This window comes from Pteronotus mesoamericanus, unplaced genomic scaffold (genome assembly GCF_021234165.1).
Source record: "Pteronotus mesoamericanus isolate MK-2021 breed Mesoamerican mustached bat unplaced genomic scaffold, CSHL_Meso_final scaffold_99, whole genome shotgun sequence".
NCBI lineage: Eukaryota > Metazoa > Chordata > Mammalia > Chiroptera > Mormoopidae > Pteronotus > Pteronotus mesoamericanus.
In genome coordinates, this window is record NW_026555330.1 from 7,897,054 (window position 1) to 7,920,965 (window position 23,912).

Here is a 23,912-nt window from a genome sequence, read left to right on the forward strand (position 1 = left end):
CCAAAGACCCTGGAACGAGCGCAGCATGTCGTCGTCTAAGTCGGGTGTGGTTCTGGGTTACTGGGATATCCGCGGGGTGAGTGCTGTCTCCGTGGCCGAGCCGCAGGGTCAGGGAGACGGATGTAGAGGCAGCCAGAGGCGGCCGGGGACTCAGGGCCCGCCGTGCCCCAAAGGAGCTCTCCTCGGAGCCAGGCTTCCCTCGCCGCGACGCGGGTTTCCCGGCCGCGGAGGCCGACCCCCACCCAGCCCCCGGGATCCCGGGGCCCGCGGAGAGGGGCTGAGGACTGCCGGCCGCCGGGGCCGCTTCCGAGGGTGGCTTAACGACTAACTCGGCGGCAAGGGTCTCGGCAGCCCCGGGTGCGGGATGATGGCGGGTGGGGGACGATGGCGGGTGGGGGACGATGGCGGGTGGGGGACGATGGCGGGTGGGGGGTGCTGGGGTCGGTGGGAGCTGCGCAGGCGCTGACGGGGGTTGTCTTCCCCAGCTCGCGCACGCCATCCGCATGCTCCTGGAGTTCACGGATACATCCTACGAGGAGAAACGGTACACGTGCGGGGGAGGTAAGGCCGCTCTGGGTGCCGGGGGGCCGCCGCCGCCGAGCTCAGCCAAGCCGGCCCTCCAACGGTTCTTGTCTTTTGTGCCCCGAAGGTGGCATCACTGCAGAGTCGAGTGGGACTAGTGTCCCAATCACTGCGATGTCCTCTGTTGGGAGAAAGGCATCCTTTATCTGGAGCTGAGATTCGCCCTCTGGCGTAGCCCAGCCTCACCTTCCCAGTTAACCATATAGGCCCCAGAGATGAAACGGTTAAGCTTTGGGGGCCTGGGGATGTGAGCTCCCTGGGCTAGGTTATTTCTTTAGATCTTTCCACTGTCCTCAGGGGGGATGTTAAGGAGGTTGGGCCCCACTTCATTCTGTCTTACAGCTCCTGACTATGATAGAAGCCAATGGCTGGATGTGAAATTCAAGCTAGACCTGGACTTTCCTAACGTAGGTGCTTCAGCAGAGGAGGGGGCAGCAGGAAATGCTGTGAAATGTATCCTTGCTTCTTCCCTCTCTGGTCTCTGGGGATCGAGAATAGGGGCTCTTCGCCTGGATAGGATAAGTAGAATTCAGGGGTTCTGGAACTTCAGTGGAGAAAAAAAATGACATTTTCATTTCCACTAACCACTAACTGAAAGTTCACAATTTCTTGTGAGTATAGGCAATATATTGTGACTTTGCGACTAGGAGAAATCAGGCGTATTTCATATTGGATGTGTTGTAGATATTGTAAATAAATATTTACATTCACCATACTTTGAAATTGTGGTAGCTGTTACACCTGCTTGTTATTCACTGATAGCCACTTATTACTGTTATAATTTGTTTCTTAAGGTTTTTATAAATTGCATAAACATGTAATTTACTTTATGCATTTAAAAACCTTATTGTGCAAAAGGGTCCATGGCTGGCACACACACATATGGAGAGAAAGAGAGACAGAGAGAGATATTAAGGTCCCCTGTCTAAATTTGGGTGGGGACCCAGTTGCCACGTTCTACTAACTTTCCTCTTCCTCCTAACACAGCATCTTCTCTCTGCTGTTCACTTCCCTGCAAGTGTCACCTTCCCCAGGAGAGAGAGTCAAGTTGACCATTCACCCTGTCCTTTCCCTTCCAGCTGCCCTACCTCCTGGATGGTAAGAACAAGCTTACCCAGAGCAATGCCATCTTGCGCTACATCGCTCGCAAGCACAACATGTGTGAGTGGGGTAGGGCTGGGAGGGAGACGAAGCTGCCTGTTCACCTGGCAGTAGATATGCCAAGAGTGATTTCTTGTTGTTTGGCCTGTAGGCGGCGAGACCGAAGAAGAAAAGATTCGAGTGGACATCATGGAGAACCAAATAATGGATTTCCGCATGCAGCTGGTTCGAATCTGCTACAACTCTGACCACGTGAGTGTCCTTAGCAGGCAGGCATCGAGGAAAAGGAGCTCTTAGGAGTCCAAGGTTAAGTCTCCATTCTCCCGCTGCCGCCTTCCCACCAACCCAGCCTATCAGAACGCTTATCTTGTGGGGGTTGGTTTGGTGCGGAACCCTGGCGTCGGCCCCTCTTCCTCTCCACACCCGCCCTTTCCATCCCGCACCCCTGCCTGGAGGCAGTGAGAGGAAGGCGCCCGGAGGAGGGACACGCAGTGTCCATCACCGGCCCTTGCCCTGAACGTGATGGCTGCTCTTCTCATTCTCTCCCAGGAAAAATTGAAGCCTCAGTACTTGGAGCAGCTGCCTGGACACCTGAAACAGTTCTCCTTATTCCTGGGGAAATTCTCATGGTTTGCAGGAGAAAAGGTAGGAAGGAGGGAAGGAAAGGGAGAGCATGCCTTTCTCTCTGTGCAGGGGCTCAGGAGCCCCCAGAGCTCACCGTCATCTTGTCCCTCTAGCTCACCTTCGTGGATTTCCTCGCGTACGATGTCTTAGATCAGAACCGTATGTTTGAACCCAAGTGCCTGGAGGAATTTCCAAATCTGAAGGCTTTCATGTGCCGTTTTGAGGTAATGGATGTTCCCTGCAGCTTCCTCTTACAGAGACACAGGCTCCCCTGGGCCTAAAGGGATCAGTGATTGGACACCTCCAAACCTTTAAGACTTGGGAAGGGCCTGGCTTCTATACCCAACAGGTGCTGTCCACAGGAAGGGTGGGAAGGACAGGCAGCTTGTCAATGTCGCTCGTTTGAAATGGGTCTGCTGGGCTGTGCTAGTCTTTGTAAGGCTCGGTGTGCTTCCGCTTCAGGCTTTGGAGAAGATTGCTGCCTACATGCAGTCCGACCGCTTCTTCAAGATGCCCATCAACAACAAGATGGCCCTGTGGGGCAACAAGAGAGTTTGCTGAGCAGGAGGCCAGCGCACGCTGCTCCTTCTGTGCCGCCCTGCCTGCAGGGCCTGTGTGCTCCCTTCCCTGCTCTTTTCAATAAATAGCGCTTGGGCTGCTGGTGTCCCGCTGGATTTCTCTGGGGTGTAAAGGCCGGAGGAGAATGAGGTCGTGTGGGGAGTTACCAAGACGTGCTTCAGTCCCTGCAACACAGACACCCCCGCCCTCTCACGGTGTCCAGTGGGCCTTGCCCAGGCCTTGAGGGGAGCGCTAGAAATGAAGGTGAGGTTGCCCGGTTGTAGAGAAGGGGTGTGTTACACGGGACTGGAGCCCCCGTGAAGACTTGGTGACGACGTTGAGTGGAACTGTGTGGCAGTGTGGCCATTAACAGGACTGGAGTTCAGAAGCAGACCCTTCTCTAGGAATTCAGTGTGACGGAGACAGTATTTCAAACCAGTGGGCTAACCCATAGTCACGATTGGGACAACTGCTTAGCAATTAAAAGTAAAAGAGCCCTACCTCACACCGCCCACTACCATTAATGCTTCTGGAATCGAGGGCCCCGTATTAAAGCTGGAGAAGAATGAATGTGTAAGAATGTTGTGGTCAAAAGGTGAGAAAAATTCCAATAAGACCCAAAAAAAGCCGTAAAAGGAAAAGCTTAAAGAGTATCAAATTTTTAACACTTTTTATGATAGTGCACAAATAAGCAAAATGACAAGTGAGATAAAAACAAAGAACCAATGTAAATACTATATAAAGGACTCCTAGGAATCATTACGACAATTTGGTTTCCAAAAATGGACAAACATCTATGAATAATTTACAGGAATAGAGATATTGATGACCCCCTAAAAAGTTAGAGATGTTTATAATCCATGGAACTTCAAATTAGAACAGAGACCATTTTTCGGATGAACAAAAAGTTTACAAAGACTGGTGAGGTTTGGGAAAATGACAGGCGTTTCCTTCCGGGGAACTCACACATTGGTGCAGCTACTTTGGAGAACAATTTGTCAGTATCTTCTAAAAAATTAAGTGCCGTCCTGTGACCCAGTAATTCCATTTTATTAAAAACAAATCCCTGAGGTATACACGGGGAGTGTGAGACTGTAGTAACAAACGTGGAAATGGTGTCCATGCTCATCATAGTCTGGGATACCGGACGGCAATTAAAGGATGATACTGAACTGTACCATGGGAAGACCCGCCCCAAGGCAGTGTTGAATGTTTAAAAATTAGGTTGCATGTTAGTATGTACGATATAAAACCTTTATGTTTCAAGAAGGGAAACCTTGAGGTAAGCCTTTTCTGCAGGTACAGGATGTACATGAGATGCATAGAAAAGGCCTGGCACCCCAACCAGGCTGCAGGGACGAAGTTAAAGGAGACCTTAGAGAAAAGCGAAACACTTCTTTGTTTAGCTGGGGGAGTGCCTTCACGTGTTGCCTGGTCACAGGAACCAGAGTTAAGAAAAGAAAGCAAAGGGGAGGGAAGCTGACTGCTGAGGGGGAGGCTGAACCGGCACCACTCCACGTGCAGAGCGAAGTCTTGGAGTAGAGGGCCAGATTGTCCCCTGTGACCAGGAGCCAGGGCGCTCCCCGGGGTGGGAGGGATAGAGGGCTGAGTGGCCGGGGACCGGGGACGTCAGGAGGGAGTAGTACAGACAGGTGGGAGGCAGACAGCTCAACTCCCACCTTTCGCCAGCAGCGGTAGGATGTCCAGGGGAGGTGTGAGGCGGGGGGCTCCTGGGTCGTCTGAGGACTACTGAGGTGATCGAAACAGTGTGAGCCAGTGAAGTGTGTCTCAAGGGAAGGCCTCGTAGACCCGGGGCAGGCGGTGGGAGGGGTGGTGCAGGGAGGGCGAGGTACCTCTAAACGATAGAAGACGTGACCGGAAATCTGAAAGGGAATGCATTATTTATTGCTCTGTAACAATAGCACCACTAATCTAGCAACTTAAACCCACACCCATTAGCTCCCAGTTTCTGGGGATAGGAGTCACGGCACAGCTGCACTGGGCCCCTGCTTCAGGGTCTCATCTGAAAGCTGAGGTCAGCGTGTCAGCCAGGGCTCTGGTCTCATCTCAAGGCTCAACTGGGGAAGGATTGGCTTTCCGAGTTCGCGGGATTGTCGCTAGAGTTCAGGTCCTTGTGACCTGCTGGACAGAGGGCCTCAGGTGCAGCTGAAGGCCGCCCTCGGCTCCTTGCAAGGGGGGCTCCTTGCTTCATCCAAACCGGCAGGGGGAGGGCCTCTGGGAAGGACAGCAGAGCCCCATGCAATGGAATGGAAACGACACCCGCCACCTTTGCTGGCGTCCGTCAGGAGCGAGGCACTGGTCCTGCTCACACCCGAGGGAGCGGGTTTCACAGAGGTGTAAGGACCAGGACCTGGGCTTACGGGGGTCTGTCTGCTTGACACTGGGGAGGTGGCAGGGAAACAGGAAATCGCCCTGCACTCTTCTGTAAAAAGGACCTGGGAAAGGCAGGCGACAGAGGACAGCAACGTGGCAATTGGAAGGGAGAGTTTTAAAAAGCACATGTCTGCAGGTGAAACGTGCAGCATATAAATCCCGGCCAGACAAAAAGCAAATCGCGTGCTCCAGCTTTTTCTAGTTAATACATTTGTGAGCAAACATCCACTTAACAGTAGTATTCTAGCATTGGGTTTGTACAAACAGCATCAATGAGAGCTTAAAAGAAGAAAAAAAAAACAACTTGTGATAAAAGCAGTTCCCCAAAAAGTATTAGAGATGCTCATTTGTATTCCTTGCTGTAGGTTGAGCAACTGGATGAGGGTATTTCCAGCGCAGAAGGCAATCGTTTATGTGACTTGAGATGAATTTGTTGTAACATTATTTCACTGAAGGGGTGGGTGGAGTGGGGGCTACCAGCATATGTGGACATGGGTCTGCCTCTTGACCCAGCTTAAGGGTGCAGAAGACCAGGAGTCTGGACTTCGAACAGGAACTGCATGCCCCTCATCCTTCGGTGGCAGGAAAAGGTTGAGCGATGAGCCGCACTGATAAAAAGGAGACCGGGGAGCCCTCAAGATCAGCGCAGAATTCCTTCGCTGGAGAGTGGGTCGTATGAGTTCATGGTCTGGCTTGCTCCTGGCTTAGGCCAAATTGAAAAACAAGGAAAAAATTCTGGAATCAGCAGTATAGGCTCTCTGGGGGTTTTCAATGAAAATATTTACAGGTAACTCACATGCGAGATTTAATTCTGAACAAGAAATTAAATGGATGTGTGTGTACTTGAATTTCAAGTGAGTAGGCGCTGCTGTGTGGCCCCACACGGAAACAGAGGGCCAACCTGAGGTTATTAGAAGGGAGTGTTTCCCATGGTGCAAAGGGATGGAAATCCATCTAGCAGGATCGTGTTCGTGTTGTGTTAGAAGTCTGGGGAAAAATAGAATAGGTCCGTATTTTATTTCCTATGCTGGCAGGTTCCCATTGTATTAACAGACAGTCTTTTGAACTGTGACTGAAACCCTATCCGCTTCCTTCCAGTTTGCTTCAAGTGGATAGAGCCCCGGGAAAAGGTAGGAAACACGGGAGGCTTTCAGACAGGGCTCTGCCTTATTGGGGGATTGTTGGGGCTACCCCTAAAGCGGAGTCGGGTGGGAGCAGCCACACCTGACTATGGAGGAGGATGACAATTAGCATCGACAGGAGTTGTCCTGGAACCCACCAGGATTGGCCCCTCTTATTCTCTGTTTCCATGTCTCGAGTCACCATGTGGCAGCAGGCAGGTCCCTCTGTGTCTGTCACCAATAAAGGCTTCACTCACTGAGTCACAGGAGTTAGGAAAACATAGGCTAACGAAGTGGGGCGACAGCAAACCTGAAAGTGGGGTCACCAGAGGGACGGAGACAACAGCTAATCCAGAGACTAGCTGATAGCGATCAAAATAAAAGCCTTATTTTGCCACATCTCTTCTGAATCATCTCACCAAAGAACAGCATCCCAGGAGCATCTGAATAAACACAGAACAGCTTATCTGCAGAAGTGTATCTGCTTCCTGCTACATCACAGAGCTCAGCTAATTGTCCCCTTTTCCCACCTCCCGTTCCCTCCCCACTCTACCTAAGGTGAATGGGGAGCAGGGGGTGGGCATGGACATAATGCTTTGGTCTGTGCTTTTCAAAATATCCACCTGAATGTCACCCAGAAGTTCCCAAAGTTGGACGTCGGCGCAGTAGTTGATGACTCTTTGGCTTGTTCCTGCTTGGGGCAGTGAGGGTGGGCGTGTTTTGTTTGCACGGAGGCGGCCTCATTACCTTAGCGGTTAGATGGGAGGTTTTCTGGCGGCGGCTCTGTGGTGACTGTTCGGAAGAGCACCCGTGGAAAAAGAGTATGTCTGTGGTGGGCATCTGTCCTCTGCATCTTTGAAACGTGCTTCTCATGGGCGGGGACATTCTCTCGGGTTAAGTCCACAAGGTACCAGGCGGCTGCGACGACTCTCAGTGTTCACCTGCCCATCTCCTGATTGTCACGGCGTCTCTGTTTCTGCTGGGCATGTCACTTCCCAGGCGAAAGATGTCGTTTCCGATCTAATTAAGCTCTAGTCACTGAGATATATGTAGAAATATTACGTGTTCCAGGAAGTTGCCTTTAGAAGGGAAGAACAACCCCCCTCCCTCTTTCGGCCCCCTGCTGTTTGAAATGCAGACGCGATGGCCTCCAGCAGCCGTTTTGTGCTATGAGGTAATAGAGGATGAAGCCCTCACACTGAAGAAGAGGGAGCAGAAAGTTCAAAACCTGAGTCCTTAAGGCTCCTATGAAGCCAACATTACGGGTGCTTAACTGTCCCCCCTCCAGGTCTTTCCTTAGGAGAGACGTGAGCACCTACCCTGTTTAAGCCACTGTCATTGTTTAGTCACACCCAGAACTTAATCCTGTTCATTCACTCACTCTTCCCGGCCTCCCTGTGGCTCAGGCACTGCCAGGGACTCATGCTCTCTGAAGAACAGACAGCGGTGCGAGATTTCAGTCTTGAAGAGGCAGGCTCTGAGGGTTTGCTTTCTGGCCAGACCAGGATTTTGGAGGCAGCTGCGGTGAGACACTCGATCCAGTGTCCCAGCGTCCCCCGTCAGGGACAGGCCCGAGGCCGTCTGCGCCCAGCCAAGGCTGGGCGGCCTTCTCTGGAACAACCCCACAAGCAGTTAGGCCCATTTCCTGGCTGCCCAGCCCCCAGGGCCAACCCCCCGGCCTCCCAGGGGTTCCATGAGCTACCTAATACCTACAATAAATCCCTTCCGTTTCAGCAGGAGGAAGAACCAACCACAAATCTTGGGTGTGTATGAAAATCAAACCTTTAATGCCTTGGGCCTCTATCCTCCCTGCTTCAAACAGCTGGCTTAACCCCAGGGTTGCCTCTGGACTGGGGCTTTACTCGCCACTTTTCCGGGTGTGGGAGTGACCACCATTGACCCCTAAAATCCATTCTTTGGAAATTCGGGTGTGCTCTGTGACTAGGTAGAGCCGCATGTCTGAACTCAGGGATAGAATGTGAGCAGCTGTGCCGTAGACAGTTTCGGCCACATTTGCATGGTGGAAAGTTGCTTCCTTGGGTTTTCTCTGTTTTCCTTCTCATACTCAGGACACAGCTTCAACCAGGGGATGAGGGAGCACCCTAGCGGATGTCAGAGCCATGAGATCGGAGGCGCCTGAGTCGCTGAATGACTCCATGGAGCAGGGGCGGCCTGGACTATTTCCCATGGAACACAACAGAAGAATAAACTTCGAGTTCCTGTAAACTGCCGTCTTGGGGTCTCTCTCAGCTTTGCCTTTCTCTGCTAATACAGTAACAACGGAGGAATACTGGGCAAGGACTTAATTTTAATTAACAACAGGTGATGACACGCCGACACACAGCCCCCATGCCACGTGTTCGCGCTGGCAGGGGAAGAGACCCCCTGCACGCTGGTGCACGCTGGTGCACGCTGACACCAGGCACTGGAGAACCCCACGTCTCAGGACCTGGGCTGGGTCTGGCCACAGTCACGTCGTTGTCCTGGCCACCCCAGGTTGAAATCCATACTTTCTACTGTTTCTGCCCCAGACTTGACAACTTATGTTTTCAGCTTTTGTAATTTTGACCAATGTTTAGGAAATTGTTTTCACTTGCAACTGTCTTTGTTATCACATCTTCCCTCCTTTTAAAGATTGAGGTTTTTTTCTTTTATAATCACCTATTACATTTTACCTCTAATACTTAGGCTTTACTATAGCTATGTCTTTTTAACCTGAGCTTCTACATCAGGAGTCAGAAGTAGGCCATCTATTTTTGAAATCCTGCTGGAACAAAGCCCCACCCATCATTTGCATATTCACGCTGCACCGATGAGTGATTGACAGAGACCACATGACCCAAAAAGCCAGAAATATTTACTGACTTGGTCTCTACAGAAAGCATTAGCCAACCCGTGTTCTGGACCTGTGCCAACCTGACTCTGACTTAGTAATTTATTCTCTCTCTTTTTAATCATAGTGCCACTCCTAGTTTCCACTACTTTTGTATTCTTAACCTTCCTACCTTTAAGTTAATATTTAATAAACTTTTGACTTAACTTTTATCTTACCAGTTTCATAAACTTTACTTTGCTTTGCTTAACTTTTGTCAGTTTAATCTTTTTAATCATTTATTTCTCAATGACCTTTAACCCCATTCCCAGGGCTCCCTTTTTATTTAATAACTGCAACAAGTACAGGCGCAGGCAGAGGTCACCAGGACGGCTGCTGGACAAGACTCTTCTTCGGATCTTCTCCCGGTAGGAGCTGGGTCTCAGGCTGTGACTCAGGGGACCCAGCTCCGCTACCCAGCCACTGTTTGAGGAGCATGCTCATCAGCCAGCTATCTCGAGTCCCAAGCCTCTGCAAATGTTCTAGCACCCGATGCCCACAGCACCTCCTGTCGACACAGATCCTTGATCTCTAGCCCCGCCCACTAGGCCTGCCCAGGTCAAGTTATTAAAGCACAGCAAAAGCCTATTAAAGGCTAACGTTAGAAACGGCTAATGGCTCATCCTCCCAGACCTGTGCATTTAAAGTCATTTGAGCTTTTTGTGTCTCTGGTGGCCGATATGAAGTATATCCAGAGCTCAAAGTCCCAAGAGTGGCTGCAGAATGTGCCAGGGTCTTACCCAGGGAAAATTCAGATTTCAAACTTTTGTTGAATAAGCGTTCAGGAAGTGTGATGGATATCAGAGATAAAAAGTCCAGTAAGACATGGATCCTCTCCTCAGAGAATTTCTGATTGAGTTGGAGAGGAAAACAAGTAAAAAGGACAATCATAACACAGTGGGATGTATTTTACTGAGATGCGTTGGAAGAGCACAGGGAGCAGGGGACACGCAGCGGGGAGCCTTCCAGGAACGGCATCAGGACGGAGACCCCAGGGATCCCACAGTGGGTGGCTCAACACCCCCAGCCGCCCCAGAGAGCCCTGCGGACTGTAACTCAGATACTACAAGTTTGAGTGGGGGGGTCGGGGGGGCCTTCCACGACACTGAAATGCAGCAGAGACAGAGGCACCGAAGGCCCCTCTTCCGTAGGGACCCCACACCAAGGCATGCGTATATGAACAGACATTCACATGAGCAAGAAACCTTGTAATCCTACTTGTCACTCTCTCGGCCACTACTGCCACATACATCCCCAGGCACCCGCCGCTGCACACAGCACAGGGAAAGTGGCCAGCCCCCCAAACCTCCAACACAGTCAGTCCTGAGTCCAAGGCCAGAGGAGATGACAAGATCAGCACCGTGACTCAGCGTCACCAGGGATGAGTCAGAGGAGCAGAGCCTGCACCCTCGCACACTGGTCTTCAGGGCGCTGCGGGGAGCGCAGGGCTGAGCTCTAAGGCCCGGGATCTAATTGGACTCCTCAAAACAGGGCAGTCACTGAGGGGAAGATCAGTCTCATTGGCTTTGAGGCCAGAGGATTAAGGTGGGAAGGGCAGGAGGGCGGCTGAAGGAAAGGGGAGGCTGTAGCTGTACAGGGTGAGGACGAGAGGGGCTCGAGGCAGATCAGTAGCCAGTTAGGCATCTAGTGAGGGAAGGGGGATAATGGAAAGGAGTTAAAAGAGGAAAGAGAAAGCAGAGCAGATGGTCCTAAAAATGTAGATACGTCCAGCAGTGCTCCTATCCCCTCTCCTGCACACGCAGCCCCTACTTGTTGCCCCACATGGCAGGCTTCGAGTACACAGGTGTCGGGAGGAAGCGGCTGGACTTCATGTACGCAGAGATCTTCTTCAGGCCCTGAGGGTGGAAAAGGCAGGCCAGACATCAGGGTCGGCTGACCATCCACCCCGGGCTCCGCCACCCCACCCCAGACACCCCGAGGTCCGGACCCCGGCTAGGCTTCCTTCCGGGGTCGAGCACTGGGGAGAGGACACCGTTCACGGGCTCCCCAGCTCTCCTAAGCGGACTCCCCAGTTTCCCCTAACGGACCTGAAATCTGAGCAAGAGTTGCCACCTCGGAGGATCCACGTTGAGCTCGGTGCTTGATCTCCAGTACAGATTATCATGCGTGTTTAGAATCTCCATAGAACCCCCACAGGGTGAGTTCTACCATCACCATCTATCACAAGGGCAACGGACGCACCCAGAGCTGAAGCTCCTTCCACGTCGCCCACGGCTCATTGGTGAGAAGGGCTGGAAGGCAGCCTGGCTCTCTAATCCTTTCCTTTCTGAGGCACCTCCCTCCTCCCACACAGGAGGCCTGGACCCCCGCCCACCCCGCCCCGATTCTGCACACACAGTGTGCCGTTGAGAGGGAGGCTCCTGGCCGCCCAGGGCCACCCAAGGAGGGACCCTGCGGGAACTAAAGCGCCCAGGATGTGCCTGTGCAGCTTGCACACGAGGCCCCATCTCCCCCAGTGACTCAGCAAAACAGGGGTGAAAGCCGACAGGAGGGAATGGAGCGAGAAAGCCCGGCCAACCCAAATACACCAGCCAAACAGGAGAGTCCAGCTCCTTGGCCTGGGACCTAAGTCCACTCTCACTGGGCCCACCTACCCCATCCCCGCCCGCTGCGGCCGACCAGGCCTCACACACACAGCATGTGCGAGCGCCCTCGGCCCAAGACAGGGAGCCCGGGACATCCTACAGGGCTCAAAGGTCGCGGGGCTGCCTCTGACAAGGCCTGGCCCGGCCCAGCAGGCGGCCCACTGCAGCCCACAGCTGCCCCCAGCCCTCCCAGCCGGCCCCTCATCCCAGCCCCTGCTGACGTCCAAGGCTGACCACCCCGGACCGGAGCCAGAGCTCCTGAGAACTGGCTCACTAAGCAGGTCTCTGATGGGGACGGGAGAGGGCACAGGGCGGAGCCTGAGCAGCCCCTAGCCTCGTATCGCCTCCAATTCCCCAATCAGCCGCGCAGCGGACTCTGCTGATGCCCTGTGAGTTGACTGAGGGTGACGGGTGCAGGGCTGTGAGGCGAGGTCCAGGCCGCCCGCCCCCAGCGCCCAGGGGGAACCACGGGACCGCACAGCGGGGGACGCCTGGGCCTCTCCAGCTGCATTAAGACCCAGGAGCGGGGCTCCACACCTGGGTCCCCTTTGCGTCCCGACATCTGTGTCTGACACCGTGTCTCCCTCATACAGAGACGGACAGGACAGTGAATAGGAAAGACAATAAAAGGGAAGTCCTAAACACTCCACTGTTGTAAGAGCAATGTGTGTGAACTTGTCTCTACTGAAACAATGCTCTAAGCAATTGGGAGCAATGTGGTAAGAGTAAATTTCACCCAGTGCTGCTGCACAGAGCCGTTGACAGAGCCTGGCATACAGCCAGCGCTCAGTTAAGCTCCGTGAGCTGTAGGACTAGGGAGGCATCGGGCATGAGAGATGAGAGAGAAGAGGTAAAATGTAAGGGAACCGGTGAAATCACCTCAAAGCGGACCAAGAAGTCCTTCAGGTTCGGGAACGCATCCAGGCACTTGGGCTCGAACATACGCAGTGTATCTAGGACGTCATAAGCTAGGAAGTCCACATAGGTGAGCTGCAGACACGACAGAATGAGTGGGTGCCAAACGCTGAACCAGGAAAATGTCACCCCCGGCGCCAAAGCCAGAACCAAAGCCTTCCCCTTACCTTGTCCCCTGCAAACCAGGACCTCTTCCCCAGGAACTGGGAGAACAGCTTCATCTTTTCAGGGAGCATGGTCAAAATGTCAGGCTTCAGTTTCTCCTGAGGCGCAAAACAGCTGTCACCACCCTCAGAACAGACGACCCGCACGCGAGACAGGCTCCCCGGGCTGTTCCCGACCCCCACACCCCGCAGAGGAGCAGCCCTGGGCCCCAGTGCACTCGGGTCGGTGCCCGGGTTACAATTCAATCCAACCTGTGAGCATCCGACACCGGCTGGCGCTGACCGCCCACCTGTGCCAGGCAGCGGGGAAGGCAGAGGACACCACACCGTCCCCGAGCCCGTCTGCACCCATCTGCAAACACGCGCTCACGGCCCAGCCCCCGGAGCGCTGGGACTGCCTGGCGGAGCCCGCGACCCAGACATCCGGCAGAATGAAAGGCGCCAAGAACTAAATCGTCCGAGGGGGAGAGAGGAGGTGTCCCCGCTCGAGGGTGACAGGTGGACACCGGAGCACTCTCTGGGACACGGGGAGAATCTGAGAGGCTGGGAGGAAGAGGGAGAGACACAGAGGCCCTGCAGGCGCCCCGCGCTGCACCCTGGGAGAATGGGCTGCCACCTGTGGGTGCCGGGGAGACGGTACAGGGCTTTGGGATGGACTCCCTGTTAGGAACGGAGCTTCCATCCCTGAGGAGTCAGGACTCTGTGCTAAGGCTGACGAGAACTGCAACCCAGAATTCATTTCAGCCACTTGGGGGCTGTGTGGGTCACAGCGCTGACACTATCGGGACCCGCGTGGGGCACCAGAAGCTCCACGGAGTTCACACGGCGAACAGGACCAGCACAGAACACAAGTGTAGTCTCCTATCAAAATCTATCCACCCACAAAGTCAGGGCTGTAGCAGATCCGGGCCGTGTACAATCGGACATCCATAATCTCGTTCTCCAACATGTCCACGCGAATCTTCTCCTCCTCCGTCTCCCCACCTACAGCCACAGGACAGAGACTCTCCCTCAGCACCCCACCCCTGCCAGCCCCGGGGCACGCCCGCCCCTAGGCCCCCGGCACTCCCCCAGCCTCACTCACACAGGTTGTGCTTGCGAGCGATGTAGCGAAGGATGGCGTTGCTCTGGGTGAGCTTGTGAGCCCCGTCGATCAGGTAGGGCAGCTGGAAGCGCGACGCAGGGGGAGGTCAGCGGGCCACAGGCTCCCCCGGACCCCCTCCCGGCATTTGGGGCAGAGAGGAAACCTGGCCTTGGGCGCCTGGCCATGGTCGGCACTAAGCAAATACATCAGGAAGAAGGAGCTGGAACACCAGCATCCCCCGAAAGCAGCGCAGAGAACCGGGAATTCGAGGGGCTGCACTAGGGCCGGGACTGCGAAACCCCTGTGGAATTGGGGACGGAGACCTCAGCAGAGACAAGGTCACGCGCCCCTGTCCCCCGGCCCCTGCACCTACATTGGGGAAGTCCAGGCCCAGCTTGAACTTCTCGCTCAGCCACTGGCTTCTGTCAAAGTCCGGAGCTGCGGTGGAGAAAATGGGGTGAAGGAAACACCCTCCCAGGCCGGCCCTCTTCCCTGGCGGCCAGGCCCTGAACACTGGAGTCTGGAGTCTGGACACTACCTCTCTCGCCCACGTGTCGGGAAACAAGGACGAAGGTCCAGGACCCACAGGGCGAAGGCTTCCATGAAGTGCGGACAAGCCCCAGGGGAAGCCCGCGCAGCCACTCACACAGGCGCCCAGCAGTCCCCTCTCCTGGGCTACCTGGTAGCCCAGGGTCCACCCATAGAGGATTAAGGAAGGAGCCAGGCCCTGCTCCACGCTTTGCAGGGCGGCAGGTCAGCTCCAGGTATCCAAGGCGCGGGGACTTGGTATCCAATCAGCAGGCGGGGGCCGAAGTGGCACGTGACAGCTTTGTCCTTACCATCCCCCATTGTGTACCTCTTCTCTTCATAGCTGGAGTCCGTGTATTCCAGGAGCAGGCGGATGGCGTGAGCCAGCTGCGAGGGACGACCGGTCAGCTGTTAAGGGTCCAGGTGGCCCGACCCCAAGACCCGCTCTCCTAGGGGACCCCTCCCCCAACACACAGACACCCGTGCCTCCGCCCCGGTCGGGTGCGGGGCTGGCTCGCCTCGGGCAGCCCTGAGCAAGGCCATTCCGGTAGGTCCGCCACAGCTGCCTGGCCTCTCCCCGCCCGCCGGTCCCATCCCACTCGCGTCCCCACAGAACCCTGCTCACCCCACGGATGTCCCAGTAACCCAAAGTCATGGCCATGATAAGCGTTTTGTGGCTTCAGGGCACGACAGCCAAGCCCGGTTCTAAGTTCACGCAGAGATTGCGCAGAGCGCAAAGGGGCCTAGAGGAAGCCACACCCCGCCTCTCTCTATACCCCGCCCCCCAGGACCCAATCTGCTGGAGCTCCGGGCGGCGCTGCACGCGAGGCTTCCCAGCGCGGCGTGTGGCCCCAGGGTCCGCGGGCATAGTGCTTGCTCGCCACCGAGCCGCGGGGCTTGGAGTACTGAGGTTGGGCGCCAGAACGCCCACGGCCGCCGGGCCGGGCTCGCGTGGGTGCCCCGGGCGGCTCCGCGGCCGGGCGGCAGCACTCTGACCTCTGGTGGCTAAGAGGGAGAGTCAGTGCTCCCGGCAGACAAAGCTGACAAATCCGAATCGCAAACAGCAAAGCCCCTCTTGCTCCCTCCCCCTCCAGGCACTGCTCTGCTTCGCCCTTGGGTAGCAGGGTTCCCAAGGACTCAGGGAGGCCCAGACTGTCCCTTGAAGCCAAACATCGGCCCCTCAAATCGAGTGTCCATCCGCACCTCTCGAGGGAAGTCCCGCCAGTCTGAAAGCTCCTCCAAGGCCTTGAAATGCCTGATGGCGATGTCCCTGAAGCGGGACAGGGACACCCGGGCCGGCGCAGACAGGGGCGCCTTGGTCTCAGCGTTCCCCTTCCCTGGACTTTAGAGGACCCAGCTCCTAAGTCATGTGTCTAAGAGTGATAGGAATCAGATGCAAATTAATCAATTAGCGTTATGGTCCAAGTCCTCGATTAAAATGCAGAACCAGCTCCTGCAAAGACACTTGGTACTGAGGTGCAGCCCAGAAAACGGCCTGCCAGCCAGATGTCTTCTAGATGTTCCTGGTTTTGACCAGAACAGTGCAGGACCCTGGTGGTCTCATGGGGCGTGTGAGGGAAGGGGGAAGCTGTCCTCGGTGGGCCAGGCGCCTGTACTGCTGCAGAGGGCCCCGGACCGGGGGGTGGGCTGGCCAGCAGGAGCCTGAGGGACGCCTCACAGGACCACCGCCAGTGTAGGCCCTGTGGACCGTCCTGTGCGGGTCCACGGGGGACACCCTGACCCTGGCCCCTGACACACCTGTGTTTGAGGTATGAGCGTGCGGCTCGATGGCCTTTGAGGTCTCTCTGTGATCTGTGGCCTGAGGAACAACCTCTGAGAATACACCCTTCCTGCCAACTTCCACTCTGAGGGCAGAACATCCATGAAAACTAAGAGAACAGGACGCATTTGGGCTGTGATTTTTTCCTTTCTTTAAAGGATGTTCCATGGTTGAGTGCATACATGAAAACAGATGGTGGGGACTTTTAGAAAACAAACGCGCTCACAAGTTTGAGGGCCATTCATGCCGGCAGGGAGGTAGCCAGAGCACTGGGTCCCGTGGCCACCCCACCGCTGACAGGGAAGGTTGTGCACAGGGCAAACCTGGAAACAGTCCTGCCCTTGGTCTGTCGCCACCAGCACCAGGCTGCAGATCAGGGTCAAGACCAGGAGACTCCGGCAGGAAGGTGGTCGGACGGGCCGGCCAGCCTGGTCCTCCAGGGTTCTCGAGCCATGTCATTCTGCGGGACACCAGGCCCCTAAGGCTCCCAGACACTGGCCCAGGGCCAGGCATGCTGAGGCCTGCCCCTGGTGTGGGGAGAGACAGAGACAACAAACGTGCAAGTCATACAACACACAAGACTATCAGGACATGGGAGGAGCCATTAAAGCAAGGTCATCTGACACGTGCTGCTCTACAGCTTGTTACATGTGATGCTCTCCTGAGTCACCGCCCAGAATGGAACAGAGAACATCGCCATCCTTCACAAGGCCCCTCCAGTGAGCAACCCCACAAGCACAAGGCCGCGATTCGGCTGACTTCGATCACCTTGGACTCATCTCACATGTTGACTTGCAGGTAAATATGACTATAAAGCATGTTTTTTGTATCTCTGCCCATGTGGTCAATGTTGCATCAGTGAGCCTTCCATGATGTCGTGTGTAGGAGCAGCACATTTATTTCCATTATAGTATTGTATATTCCTAGCAATGCAGTATTCCCTCATATAGACCATGGAATCATAGCAATAAGCCAAGTTTCTCTCTTCTTTCTTCAACTGATAGCCCTGTGGATTATTGCCAGTTATTGGCTGTTTCCAAGGAAGCTGCCCAGCTGACTGGATATGTCCCTGCAAGACACAGGCACTCGTGCCTGTCGAACTTTACCATGGAGCGCGACTCCTGGGGCACAGGCTAGATGTGTGCGTGATACCAGTACGACTGCTGGTACGTCAGAGTGGTTGTGCCACCAGCAACGAATGACAGTTCCAGGGACGCCATAAAGTCAACAACTGTCGATTCCTTTATTTACTTTTTTAAGATTTTATTTATTCCTAATGAGAGGGGAGGGGAGGGAGATAGGGAAACAGGTATCAACTGGTTGCCTCTCTTCCACACCTAACCTGGGGACCAGGCTTCAATGCAGGCACGTGCCCTGCCAGGGAATCGAACCTGCAACCTTGAGCTTTGCAAACCAATGCTTAACCAACTGAGTGATGCCATCAGGATTCGCTGTCAATCCTTCTAATTTTAGCCTGTGGGAATATGGAATAGGATTCAACTGCGTTTGTAACTTCTCCAATACGTAATGATGTTCAGCAGATTTGTATATGCTTCTTGGCCATCTGGATGAACTCTCTCAGGAAATACCTGTTCCAGACCTTTTTGCATTGGGTTGGAGTCTCGGTAAGAGTTCTCTGATGGTTCGCAATACTTTCTCCCAGCTGAGCCGGCCTGCATACCGGCCTCACAAAATGAGCAACGATCTAGAGTGCCACGAATTGGGAACCCCTGGGCTCCAAGAAACACCCCCTGAAGCCACACACCTTACAGCACGATTGAAAATCACTTGCAAAGCACGTGATGCCGATGGGGGAAGGGTGGCTGGTGGACGACAGCGGAGGAAAGCCAGACTCAGCACCTTTACGCAAGGCTGGGACCTGGGAAGACATCCCCTGGCTCCCCCCACAGGACTTCGCTAGCCCAGAAGGGCAAGAAGAAACTCAGAGCTTCTTAGGTTTAAGGAAAAGCGACTCTGTGATCCAAATGACCTAAGTCAGGCGGGCATCCCAGAAGCAGAGCAATTCCGCCAGTGGTCTGTATAATGCCATACCTGACCAGGTTACTAGTTCGCTGCACACCAGGATGGACGTTTTTGAGATGTGCAAGGACTAAACAAATTTATCCCATGGTACCGATGATAAAGAGGGAGGCAACCAAGACACACAGTCCTAACAGCAGCTGTGCAGCAGGCCTGCGGAGGGTGCCTAGACGGCATCTGAGAAAGGAAGAGACGTGGAATCCTAATCTTACAGATGCGAAAAAGCCAGACAGTGAGGGAGGGAAAAGAGCCCTGGTCCTCCCCACCGGGGATTCCGAACGCCTCTGGGCCCCGCTCACTCACACACGGAGCTCTGCCCAGTGAGCCCGTACTATAGAGGATGAAGAAGTGAGAGAGCCAGGTCCAGAAACAGGCCTCCCTTCCACAGAGAGCCCCGGGAGGCGTGCCACTCCAAGGGGGTCAGACATGGGAACAAAGAGTCTCAACACACTACGACCACCCAGGACCTCCAAGGACCAAGCCACCGCCAGCATCACCAGTCACCGCCTTGGAAGCAGCGGGGCGCATTGGGGAACTCAGGTGGCAGGAGGGAATGAGGACAACAGTGTAATGAGGCTTCCCTGGAGATCACGCAGGGCTGAGAGGGGCCATACTGGGGAGCAGGCCCAGCCCTGCCCTGCGGCCGCAGAACTGCTCATTGGGCACTGCTGGGCGCCCGGGGCAGAGCTCTACAGGCCGGGGGTGCCGTCGGGCTCCTCAGAGCAGAGAAACCACTGGAAGGAAGGTCTGTCCATCTGGCTTTAATTTAGTGCAGTAACGAGAAACTTAGGGACAGATTGTACTGAGCAACGGGTGTTAGAGAGCTGGAATGTTACGGGTAGACAGGGACTGGGAAGGGAAGGTGCCGAATAGCACCTGAGTGTGGGTGAAGGGAGAACGGGAGACGACAAGGAGGCAGCAGGTTCCGTGGGACCAGAGAAAAGCTGCCATTTGCGAGACCCTCTGTGCTCCACGCTCCGGTCGCCTGCACACGCAGCCCCTACTTGTTGCCCCACCTGGCAGCCTTCGAGTACACAGGTGTCGGGAGGAAGCGGCTGGACTTCATGTACGCAGAGATCTTCTTCAGGCCCTGAGGGTGGAAAAGGCAGGCCAGACATCAGGGTCGGCTGACCATCCACCCCGGGCTCCGCCACCCCACCCCAGACACCCGAGGTCCGGACCCCGGCTAGGCTTCCTTCCGGGGTCGAGCACTGGGGAGAGGACACCGTTCACGGGCTCCCCAGCTCTCCTAAGCGGACTCCCCAGTTTCCCCTAACGGACCTGAAATCTGAGCAAGAGTTACCACCTCGGAGGATCCACGCTGAGCTCGGTGCTTGATCTCCAGTACAGATTATCATGCGTGTTTAGAATCTCCATAGAAACCCCCACAGGGTGAGTTCTACCATCACCATCTATCACAAGGGCAACGGACGCACCCAGAGCTGAAGCTCCTTCCGCGTTGCCCACGGCTCATTGGTGAGAAGGGCTGGAAGGCAGCCTGGCTCTCTAATCCTTTCCTTTCTGAGGCACCTCCCTCCTCCCACACAGGGGCCAGGACCGCCCCCCCCCCCCCCCCCCCCCGCCCCGAGTCTGCATACACAGTGTGCCGTTGAGAGGGAGGCTCCTGGCCGCCCAGAGCCACCCAAGGAGGGACCCTGCGGGAACTAAAGGGCCCAGGATGTGCCTGTGCACCTTGCACACGAGGCCCCACCTCCCCCAGTGACTCAGCAAAACAGGGGTGAAAGCCGACAGGAGGGAATGGAGCGAGAAAGCCCGGCCAACCCAAATACACCAGCCAAACAGGAGAGTCCAGCTGCTTGGCCTGGGACCTAAGTCCACTCTCACTGGGCCCACCTACCCCATCCCCGCCCGCTGCGCCCGACCAGGCCTCACACACACAGCATGTGCGAGCGCCCTCGGCCCAAGACAGGGAGCGCGGGACATCCTACAGGGCTCAAAGGTCGCGGGGCTGCCTCTGACAAGGCCTGGCCCGGCCCAGCAGGCGGCCCACTGCAGCCCACAGCTGCCCCCAGCCCTCCCAGCCGGCCCCTCATCCCAGCCCCTGCTGACGTCCAAGGCTGACCACCCCGGACCGGAGCCAGAGCTCCTGAGAACTGGCTCACTAAGCAGGTCTCTGATGGGGATGGGAGAGGGCACAGGGGGGAGCCTGAGCAGCCCCTAGCCTCGTATCCCCTCCAATTCCCCAATCAGCCGCGCAGCGGACTCTGCTGATGCCCTGTGAGTTGACTGAGGGTGACGGGTGCAGGGCTGTGAGGCGAGGTCCAGGCCGCCCGCCCCCCAGCGCCCAGGGGGAACCACGGGACCGCACAGCGGGGGACTCCTGGGCCTCTCCAGCTGCATTAAGACCCAGGAGCGGGGCTCCACACCTGGGTCCCCTTTGCGTCCCGACATCTGTGTCTGACACCGTGTCTCCCTCATACAGAGACGGACAGGACAGTGAATAGGAAAGACAATAAAAGGGAAGTCCTAAACCCTCCACTGTTGTAAGAGCAATGTGTGTGAATTTGTCTCTACTGAAACAATGCTCTAAGCAATTGGGAGCAATGTGGTAAGAGTAAATCACCCAGTGCTGTTGCACAGAGCCGTTGACAGAGCCTGGCATACAGCCAGCGCTCAGTTAAGCTCCGTGAGCTGTAGGACTAGGGAGGCATCGGGCATGAGAGATGAGAGAGAAGAGGTAAAATGTAAGGGAACCGGTGAAATCACCTCAAAGCGGACCAAGAAGTCCTTCAGGTTCGGGAACGCATCCAGGCACTTGGGCTCGAACATACGCAGTACATCTAGGATGTCATAAGCCAGGAAGTCCACATAGGTGAGCTGCAGACACGACAGAATGAGTGGGTGCCAAACGCTGAACCAGGAAAATGTCACTTCCCGGCGCCAAAGCCAAAGCCTAAGCCTTCCCCTTACCTTGTCCCCTGCAAACCAAGACCTCTTCCCTAGGAACTGGGAGAACAGCTTCATCTTTTCAGGTAGCGCGTTCAAAAACTCAGGCTTCAGTTTCTCCTGAGGCGCAAAACAGCTGTCATCACCCTCAGAACAGACGCCCCGCACGCGAGGCAGGCTCCCTGGGCTGTTCCCGACCCCCACACCCCGCAGAGGAGCAGCCCTGGGCCCCAGTGCACTCGGGTCGGTGCCCAGGTTACAATTCAATCCAACCTGTGAGCATCCGACACCGGCTGGCGCTGACCGCCCACCTGTGCCAGGCAGCGGGGAAGGCAGAGGACACCACACTGTCCCCGAGCCCGTCTGCACCCATCTGCAAACACGCGCTCACGGCCCAGCCCCCGGAGCGCTGGGACTGCCTGGCGGAGCCCGCGACCCAGACGTCCGGCAGAACGAAAGGCGCCAAGAACTAAATCGTCCGAGGGGGAGAGAGGAGGTGTCCCCGCTCGAGGGTGACAGGTGGACACCGGAGCACTCTCTGGGACACGGGGAGAATCTGAGAGGCTGGGAGGAAGAGGGAGAGACACAGAGGCCCTGCAGGCGCCCCGCGCTGCACCCTGGGAGAATGGGCTGCCACCTGTGGGTGCCGGGGAGGCGGTACAGGGCTTTGGGATGTACTCCCTGTTAGGAACGGAGCTTCCAGCCTGGGGAGTCAGGACTCTGTGCTAAGGCTGACGAGAACTGCAACCCAGAATTCATTTCAGCCACTTGGGGGCTGTGTGGGTCACAGCGCTGACACTATCGGGACCCGCGTGGGGCACCAGAAGCTCCACGGAGTTCACACGGCGAACAGGACCAGCACAGAACACAAGTGTAGTCTCCTATCAAAATCTATCCACCTACATAGTCAGGACTATAGCAGATCCGGATGTTGTACATTCGGACATCCATAATCTCGTTCTCCAACATGTCCACGCGAATCTTCTCCTCCTCCGTCTCCCCACCTACAGCCACACGACAGAGACTCTCCCTCAGCACCCCACCCCTGCCAGCCCCGGGGCACGCTCCCCCCTAGGCCCCCGGCACTCCCCCAGCCTCACTCACACAGGTTGTGCTTGCGAGCAATGTAGCGAAGGATGGCGTTGCTCTGGGTGAGCTTGTGAGCCCCGTCGATCAGGTAGGGCAGCTGGAAACGCGACGCAGGGGGAGGTCAGCGGGCCACAGGCTCCCCCGGACCCCCTCCCGGCATTTGGGGCAGAGAGGAAACCTGGCCTTGGGCGCCTGGCCATGGTCGGCACTAAGCAAATACATCAGGAAGAAGGAGCTGGAACACCAGCATCCCCCGAAAGGAGTGCAGAGAACAGAATTCGAGGGGCTGCACTAGGGCCGGGACTGCGAAACCCCTGTGGAATTGGGGACGGAGACCTCAGCAGAGACAAGGTCACGCGCCCCTGTCCCCCGGCCCCTGCACCTACATTGGGGAAGTCCAGGCCCAGCTTGAACTTCTCGCTCAGCCACTGGCTTTTGTCAAAGTCCGGAGCTGCAGTGGAGAAAATGGGATGAAGGAAACACCCTCCCAGGCCGGCCCTCTTCCCTGGCGGCCAGGCCCTGAACACTGGAGTCTGGACTCTACCTCTCTGGCCCACGTGTCGGGGAAACAAGGCCGAAGGTCCAGGACCCACAGGGCGAAGGCTTCCATGAAGTGCGGACAAGCCCCAGGGGAAGCCCGCGCAGTCAACGACACAGGTGCCCAGCTGCCCAGCTGTCCCCTCTCCTGGGCTGTCTAGAAGCACCAGTCCACCCACCCTCAGGCAAACGGGGCGATAGAGGGGAACGACACGCGGCCTTGGCAAGGGTGCTTGGTCCCAAATCAGTAGGAGCGGGGTCCAAGTGGAAGGCGACATCGTTGCTCTTACCGTCCCCCATCGTGTACTTTTTCTCCCCGTAGCTGGAGTCTGTGTATTCCAGGAGCAAGCGGATGGCGTGACCTAGCTGCGAGGGACGGCCAGACAGCTGTTAGAGGTCCAGGGCCCGACTGCGGGACCCACTCGGCTAGCGAACCCCTCCCCCAACACACAGACACTCCAGTCCCCGCCCCCACCCCCCAGGAGCCCACTGGCTAGTGGCTCTGAGCAACACCCTTCGGGTAGAACCGCTAGGGCTGCGCACACTCCGCACTCCGGACCCCACCCGATCGCGCGCCCCTCGGACCCCTCGCTCACCCCGCGGATGTCCCAGTAACCCAAAGTCATGGCCATGGTGCTGGTTTTCGTGCCTTGAGCGCTTTCTTCCAGGCTAGGCTTGGATGCCGCGGTCTGTTCCAGACGAGCACAGGCACGGAGCTCAGGTTGGGGCAGCCTAAGTGTTGCTCTACCAAGTCTCCGCCCCTACGCCCCGCCCACAGCCCACTCCGAGACCCCGTGACTGAGGGGCGGTCCCATCCCCGAGCAGAAGTAAACAGCTCCTCTCTGCCTCTAGCTGCGCGCTTGAAGCTCCCAAGCTTCACCTGGGTTGACTAATCTGAGTCGTAAACAGCCAAGCCCCTCTCGCTCCCTCCCCTTCCGGGCACCGCTCTGCTTTGCCCCTGAGAAGCAGGGTTCCCAAGGACTCAGGGAGGCCCAGACTATCCCTTGAAG

General features: G+C 56.1%; 3 protein-coding genes across 3 annotated transcripts; 1 reads left to right on the forward strand and 2 right to left on the reverse strand.

Moving 5' to 3' along the window:
- Nucleotides 1-2,965, forward strand: LOC129063886 (glutathione S-transferase Mu 3). The gene is made up of 8 exons (XM_054564982.1): nucleotides 1-76; nucleotides 486-561; nucleotides 925-989; nucleotides 1,662-1,743; nucleotides 1,835-1,935; nucleotides 2,233-2,328; nucleotides 2,421-2,531; nucleotides 2,770-2,965. Exons 1-8 carry the CDS (start codon nucleotides 26-28, stop codon nucleotides 2,866-2,868), a joined length of 681 nt encoding a protein of 226 aa, XP_054420957.1. The 5' UTR covers nucleotides 1-25; the 3' UTR covers nucleotides 2,869-2,965.
- Nucleotides 2,966-9,508: 6,543 nt separating this feature from the next.
- LOC129063750 (glutathione S-transferase Mu 1-like) lies at nucleotides 9,509-15,279 on the reverse strand. The gene is made up of 8 exons (XM_054564811.1): nucleotides 15,175-15,279; nucleotides 14,861-14,936; nucleotides 14,395-14,459; nucleotides 14,022-14,103; nucleotides 13,821-13,921; nucleotides 12,941-13,036; nucleotides 12,738-12,848; nucleotides 9,509-11,108 (listed from the first exon to the last, which is right to left on the reverse strand). Exons 1-8 carry the CDS (start codon nucleotides 15,208-15,210, stop codon nucleotides 11,019-11,021), a joined length of 657 nt encoding a protein of 218 aa, XP_054420786.1. The 5' UTR covers nucleotides 15,211-15,279; the 3' UTR covers nucleotides 9,509-11,018.
- Nucleotides 15,280-19,110: 3,831 nt separating this feature from the next.
- On the reverse strand, nucleotides 19,111-23,667 carry LOC129063749 (glutathione S-transferase Mu 1-like). Its single transcript, XM_054564810.1, has 8 exons — nucleotides 23,499-23,667; nucleotides 23,193-23,268; nucleotides 22,752-22,816; nucleotides 22,381-22,462; nucleotides 22,180-22,280; nucleotides 21,301-21,396; nucleotides 21,097-21,207; nucleotides 19,111-19,459 (listed from the first exon to the last, which is right to left on the reverse strand). Exons 1-8 carry the CDS (start codon nucleotides 23,532-23,534, stop codon nucleotides 19,370-19,372), a joined length of 657 nt encoding a protein of 218 aa, XP_054420785.1. The 5' UTR covers nucleotides 23,535-23,667; the 3' UTR covers nucleotides 19,111-19,369.
- Between the last annotated feature and the right edge of the window lie 245 nt (nucleotides 23,668-23,912).

Excerpts from the sequence above, each read along its gene's own strand:
- LOC129063886 (XM_054564982.1), top strand. The coding sequence starts at position 26 with ATGTCGTCGTCTAAGTCGGGTGTGGTTCTGGGTTACTGGGATATCCGC. Across the intron at positions 562-924 it reads ACGGTACACGTGCGGGGGAG|CTCCTGACTATGATAGAAGC; the intron begins GTAAGGCCGCTC and ends TCTGTCTTACAG. Across the intron at positions 2,329-2,420 it reads CATGGTTTGCAGGAGAAAAG|CTCACCTTCGTGGATTTCCT; the intron begins GTAGGAAGGAGG and ends TTGTCCCTCTAG.
- LOC129063750 (XM_054564811.1), bottom strand. The coding sequence starts at position 15,210 with ATGGCCATGACTTTGGGTTACTGGGACATCCGTGGG. Across the intron at positions 14,104-14,394 it reads TGGGCCTGGACTTCCCCAAT|CTGCCCTACCTGATCGACGG; the intron begins GTAGGTGCAGGG and ends TCGCGCTTCCAG. Across the intron at positions 13,037-13,820 it reads TCTGCTACAGCCCTGACTTT|GAGAAACTGAAGCCTGACAT; the intron begins GTGGGTGGATAG and ends TTTGCGCCTCAG.
- LOC129063749 (XM_054564810.1), bottom strand. The coding sequence starts at position 23,534 with ATGGCCATGACTTTGGGTTACTGGGACATCCGCGGG. Across the intron at positions 23,269-23,498 it reads GTTACTGGGACATCCGCGGG|CTAGGTCACGCCATCCGCTT; the intron begins GTGAGCGAGGGG and ends CGTCCCTCGCAG. Across the intron at positions 21,208-21,300 it reads CTTGGTTTGCAGGGGACAAG|CTCACCTATGTGGACTTCCT; the intron begins GTAAGGGGAAGG and ends TCGTGTCTGCAG.